Raw genomic sequence first — 6361 nt, 5'->3', positions numbered from 1 at the left:
TTAGTTCAATTGGTTAAGTTGTTGGGCAATAAAGTAATGTGGAGGTTACGAGTTCGAGCCTCCCCCTTTACAATTGAATTGTTTTTTTCAAGAAAATTTCAAAAATGGTCCCTGTAGTTTACCAAATGTCACGAATTCAGTCTTTTTATACTTGAAAAGACGAAAATGCCCTTACAGATTCAGTCCTTAACGGCTAAATAGTAACTCCGTTATTAAAAATGGCCATCAGTGCAAGTTTTGCAAACCACAAGGACCATTTGCATCAAAAAAAATTAATAGGGACTGACTTTATGACTTTTGGAAAACCACAGGGACCATTTTTGTAATTTTGTCTTTTGGCTATGTATCCTTGTTTCAATGAAAATATTACTTTCAACATTTGACCTCATAGAATATATTATATTTCTATAAAAGGAAAACATTAGAGTATGGTGACATACATGGTAATTATGATGACATACTTCGGATACTTGACTATCTCTAATAATTATTAAAAGAGAACCTTAAATTCTAAAATGAAGAAATATGGACCCTTATTACATTTCATTGCTTTGTCTCCATTTTAGATTGTTTTGCTGACGTCATCTGGACCAAAACATGCACGCGCCTTAGGTACATTTCATTCCTAGGTTTTCTCTACATACAATCAGCCAAATCACCCAAGAGCGTATATCGACATTCCCATGAGACTCGATAAATCCTTATTCCTTTCCTTCAATCGATACTTGTAACCTTATCGATTTCATATATACATTGAATCGATTTCATATATACATCGAATCGATCCTATGTGTTCTTCTTCTACTGTTACAAATTGTCTACATGAACTCATTTTCTTCTTCTTTTTCTCTTTCTCTCTCCAATCCATCAATGGATGTAGCTGTGATCGATTGGAAGGATTCAAAGTTCGAAAAGGACATGCTTTATGAAGACATTTACGCTCCTCAATGGATTGATTTCTCCAATCATGATGCTCCTGTTGATGATGAAGCTTGGTTCTACCGCCCTGGTGATTTTTTGTTCTTCTGTTCTTATACATGCTAACTGTTTAGTGATTTTCATATGCAATGGATTGTTTCTTTTCAGATCTTTTTGGTGGTAATTTTGATATGCAATCGATTCCATTACATTTGCTGATTTTTTACTGTAACTTGTAATTGTTAATGTTTTCGGGTTATGTTTAAGAATTTACGATGACTTTGATCTTGTAATTGTAACTGTTATGTTATTCGAACTTCAAAAGTCAAAATTACATCGGTTTTTATTGATTTATGTTGTTATGTTCATGATTGTGGTTTACAGATTGTGATCATCCAAAGACGGTGGAAGATTTCTTCAGGCAAAGAACCCCCAATTCCGCAAAGGTTCTAATTCTCAGATCTTGTTTGATTTCTGTTTCATTGTACTCTTAATCAAATCCTTTTCACGAGATCTACATATGTTTGATTTGATGAAATGTGTATTAATAGTCTAGATAACTAACTGATCTTCCATTTATCTTTCCATGTAGCTTCCTAGATCGGTTAGCGTTTCTGAGATCCCTGAATTTAGTGATCGAAATCGCAGGTATGAATATACAAACTTTATTTTATAACAATAAAGTCCAATCGAATCCATGGTTTATGAACCCTAAATCACATTTATATTTATGTTCATAGAGATGCAGCATTGAAGAATTGGTCCTTGTGCTTGATTTGAATTGAACTTTGGGTATATTAATAGCAATATTATATTTGACTCCAAAAGTTTATTCGTTTGAAGAAAAGCCATCCAAGGTAAATTTCTTGAACACACTTATGTTTTAATTCCGTGTTTGCAAATTTCTAGGTTTTTACATCTGAATTCTAATTTTCGGAATTCTAAATTGATTGAATCGTTAATTTGATTGTATTGTTCTATAAATCAGCCATTTATAATCTATAACTTTCATGAAGAAATTTGAAGGTTTTATGGAGAAGGAAAACGGGAAGAGGATGAATCAGATGGAATGTGATTCCCTGTTCTCGGGCAAGGAAAGAAATGGGACTTACTATATAGGTAAAACTTCATCTTCTTCATATCTGTGTTGTTCTTTGATACTAAATGTCTCATTTTATAGATGCTTATTATGTCTTACTAACCACCTTATATTATCTCATTTAATTCGAATAACTTAAAAAAACTTTATTTGAATGGTTCTTTCTCAGTTATCATCGTGTCCATGTCAGCTATTTGGGATCCAGAAGAAAACATATCTCGACATTTTAACCAACTCTGCAGTTAATCAGGTGAGATGCACATGAGGTTTAATTTAAATAGTTATCTGTTGCCATAAAAGTTTAATGTTTGGGTTGTATTTCCTGCGTTTATTTTATTATCATCCAATTGTATGTGACTGGTAGTGGGTTTGTACATTTTTATTGTGTATAGGTGAATGGTATAATTAAGCTTGAGGAAGAGGTTTTAAAATTGGCAGCTTTTATGGAAATTTAGGATGTGAACGAGATTTATAAGGGGTTGTTAGGTAAATATGGTGGTATATGAATTTTCAATATTGATTATGCTTTTCCTGTACCTATTTATTTTTATAATGACCATTGTTTTTAGTTTTATTTGTTTAGTGTTGATATTAAATCTCCAATTTTTCTCCTCTGATCACCAGGTACCATTTTTTATATCTATGTTTTTTTCTTATGCTACTTACTAGTGGTAATCGCATTAGAGTTTCTTGCATCTTTTATATGTTATCATTATTTTTTTTAAAACCTATTTATTCAATTGTGCTTTTGGGTTTCTTCTATAAAAATTAAAACTAAAGAGTAAGGATGAAAACGTGAATGTATTGAGTTCCAAATAGTATGGTTTTATATGACTTTGTTGTGGAGCTTTTGGATCAAGGCCATGAGGTTTTTTAAACATAATGGATTTTAAAGAAAGGCTATACCTAAAGCAGAAGCAAGAAAAAAAATAATGGATTTTAAACATATTTGCTTGATTTTCAATCTTTTTATATTTTCATATTACTTCAAACTTGGATTTTTTGGCGAGCTTACAGCATAGAATCGATGAGATTCAATGTTACACTGTTTGCTATACCATTTTCAGTGCTTCCTAAAATCAAGAATGGAGGATAACTCGGCCAATCAAAACAATCAGCAACAACAGCCACCTAATGTAAGTTATTGAATCATGTTTAATCCAATACCAACTTTGGATTTTTGTTTATCTTCAATGTTTCTGCTTTGTGCTACTTTTATCGGATTTTCATTTTTTCCTTAATTTGGTTATAGTTGCTCATCAATTTTTGTCGGCTTTCATACTTTCCATTAATTTGAATTGTTTTGAATTTGAATTTAGTACTAATGCTTGAATTTCAAACTTTCATTCAGTTTTAATTATGTTTGTAATGTGTATTATGTTCTGGTTTTTCATTGTTTATGATACTGATATTGGTACCTTGCAGTCTAAAATGGTTCTTCATAATATTGAAAATAGTGTAGTGACCGAGCCTATTGTCATCAAACGTCGCAAGCAAGTTGTGAAACTGTACTCAAAAGGAAATTTAAATATTATTAATATTATCATATAGTTCATGAATCATTGATAGTTTTTATGTATTTGAGCCCATACAAGGTGAAGCTGGGGTATGTAATCGACATTTCCCCCCTTTCATTTATGTGTTCTTTTCTATCTATTACTGTTAAGGACTATTTTTTTCCACATTAAGTCCTTAAGAAAGTGGCTGAATGGGTAATGATGTCTGTATAGATAAAGTCTTGCATAAATATGATTTGTTTCTTTGAATAACTTGTCCTAATGAATATAAATTACCATTTTACCTTTACATTCCAACAAATAAAGTCATTGTGTCCATATTAAGTATAATAGAATCAATAATATATAGATGTCCAATTAATTGCTTAATTCATTAAGGATTTAAGTACAAACGAAACAATGCCTTAGCTTCATAAATGATAATCCAATAACTTCCTTTTGTTATGTTTTTGAAGTTCAAATTTTACATCTCCTTTGGTGGAAAATAGATTTGATTTTGTGTTGACTGGTTATAATTTCTCCAGATGGCTACCTTACGGCTGTGAGGGAACATTGTTTAAACCATAAGGTCTTACATACTGGTCATGTAAGTGGTTAGTGTGTCATGTTTCTTTTATTGTCTTGTATATCTTGATACTTTTTTAACTTCAAAGTATAATGTCCTAATAGATTCTGTGGACATTTGTATGTTTTTTATATGCGTTCCCCCGCGTTTAACGCGGGTCATAATCTAGTTTTATCATTAAAAGAGTAACTGTAAATTCGGTCAACATGTTTGCTGATTTTTTATCGTTTCATCTAAAAAAGCTTTTTTTTATTATACGAGCTTTAATCTTTTAGATCCATATAAAATGACAATTTTATCTTCTTCTATGCATTTTATTATTAATTTATTACTACTAATATTAACTCGAGATTTATTTTAAAATGAAGGTTTTTCGGCTACACAACCTCTTTCGATACACAATTTTCATTCGGATTCAACAACTGAAAGATCTAGTATGCTTAATAGTCATATTAAAATGATATTACTAATTAACATATGATACTAATAGATCACATTAACAACGTGATACAATTGATTTTTTTATTAGAAATTGATTTTAATAAATATTCAATAAACTCTTATAATTAATTGGAAATTATTTATTTCATGAAAATAATAATTTTCATTATCAGTGAACATTACATATTTCATATGGTATAAATTATTAAGTCATGTATAACATTTTGGACTAGAAATACTTTTTTGTCTTTTACCTAAAAGTTAAGGTTTATATTTTATAAAGAGAGTTTATAAAATTTACAAGTGTTGTTTCTTTTTGACTTGTGAAACCGTGAATAGAGGAGGGAAGAGAGGGAATCACATTTGCATTTGTTTAATAAAAAGCCTTACCCTAAAAAGGCATTCTTAGACATGATCATGAACTAGGGACATGGTTATTCAAAAAGTGTTAAGACCTTATGGTTAAAGACTTCACTTTATGCATAAACATGAGGCTTTCATATTTGTCTCTTTTCACTTGCATAAAACCGTAACTACATAGATGTATACATACTCTCTCACTTTTGATAATCTTATGAAGAACACTTACTTGCATTTGCTCTCTTGAAGTTCATATTTTGATATGAACTTCAAGCTTAAGAGTTTTACAAGACTAGCATCTTAAATCAAGTTGAGCTCTTGTTGGTGTTTCAAAGGTTTCATATTCTCCATAAACTTCAAAGCCTTCCCTAAAGGTATCAAAGTCTACAAAGGTTGTTAAACTCTTCTTCTTCTTTGGTGCTTGTTTTTTTCCAAACTTTGCAAGAAGATCCATGGTTTGTTATAGCTAATTTATAATAATTCAAAAATACTCAAGTCTTCCATTGCTAAAATCTTGGTTTTGAAACTAATTTTAGAATAAAAAAATCCAAGAATTGGTATCAGAGTCATCTTTGCAAGTTTGGTTAGATTTTATAAATTTTTTGAAATCTTAGTTTTTGAAAAATATGGATAACTTGTTTTTGTAAGAAAATGAGTTCATACATATTTTCTACGACAACTTTATAATTGTTATTTTTGTGACAAAGTTTTCATGCATATTTTGTCATTTAAAGTTGTCTTAGAAAAACAAAGGTTGTTTAATGCGTATGTTGATATGTATGATGTGAATAAACTAGCCAATGACCATTGTGTTTTTGTGTTTGATGTTTTTGTTAAAAAATTGGTTATAATAATTTATTTATTCATATGATATGCAATAATTAAATAGATTAGTATTATTGGTTTATTTTTGTAAGTAATAGATTAGTTTTTAGAAATAATTTATTTATACAAAAATGTAACAAAAAAATGAAGATGAAACCATTTTTTGAAGACAAAAGGGTAATTTTCGCTACTAATAAGTGTGCAGTGAAAATAGTGACAATTTCTGTAAACCGTCACTAAAGTTGTCGCTGATAGCTATTCCTTATGGGCTGCTACAACTTTTGCGACACTTCCTGCAACACTTTCTGAAAGTGTTGCATGTTGCTGAATTATTACATTCAAGAAGCTTTTTCAACCTTTTGCAAGCAATGAATGTTTTCTTAAGTGGAAGCTTCTACAACAACATTACTAGAAGACTTTTTGGTCCCTTTAAATGTCCCTTTAAGAATAGACTTGACATCTTTTGTGTTGGCTCACAAAAATGTCTTTAGTTAGTTATGTTTATGCACATATGTTTTATGTATGCTTGTGTTGTTTATTTTTATGCAATTATTATTTGTGGTTGATAAATTAGTTTTTCACATGCTAAAATAATTTTGAACAAAATAAACATCACATGAATGGTCCGCTCACTCT

The 6361-nt window shown here is 30.1% G+C and overlaps 1 protein-coding gene across 6 annotated transcripts; it reads left to right on the top strand.

Annotated features, from left to right (window-relative positions):
• Nucleotides 1-627: 627 nt before the first annotated feature.
• Nucleotides 628-4354, top strand: LOC145107813 (uncharacterized). Of its 6 annotated transcripts, none has more exons than XM_079044768.1 (10): nt 628-1009; nt 1303-1364; nt 1511-1566; nt 1659-1775; nt 1935-2037; nt 2187-2267; nt 2410-2503; nt 2601-2641; nt 3085-3153; nt 3443-3819. In XM_079044768.1, the coding sequence occupies exons 1-4, from the start codon at nt 823-825 to the stop codon at nt 1696-1698; spliced, it is 345 nt and encodes a 114-aa protein (XP_078900894.1). In that variant the 5' UTR covers nt 628-822; the 3' UTR covers nt 1699-1775; nt 1935-2037; nt 2187-2267; nt 2410-2503; nt 2601-2641; nt 3085-3153; nt 3443-3819. The 6 variants fall into 6 exon arrangements, with proteins under 6 accessions (XP_078900894.1, XP_078900893.1, XP_078900896.1 ...); XM_079044767.1 differs by having other exon boundaries at nt 2587-2641; XM_079044770.1 differs by lacking the exons at nt 2601-2641; nt 3443-3819 and adding an exon at nt 4059-4354.
• The last annotated feature ends 2007 nt before the right edge of the window (nt 4355-6361 follow it).

The sequence above is a fragment of the Lactuca virosa genome, chromosome 4 (genome assembly GCF_052849685.1).
Source record: "Lactuca virosa cultivar CGN04683 chromosome 4, Lactuca_virosa_CGN04683_v6, whole genome shotgun sequence".
Lineage (NCBI taxonomy): Eukaryota > Viridiplantae > Streptophyta > Magnoliopsida > Asterales > Asteraceae > Lactuca > Lactuca virosa.
This window is presented reverse-complemented; position numbering and strand designations above follow the sequence as displayed.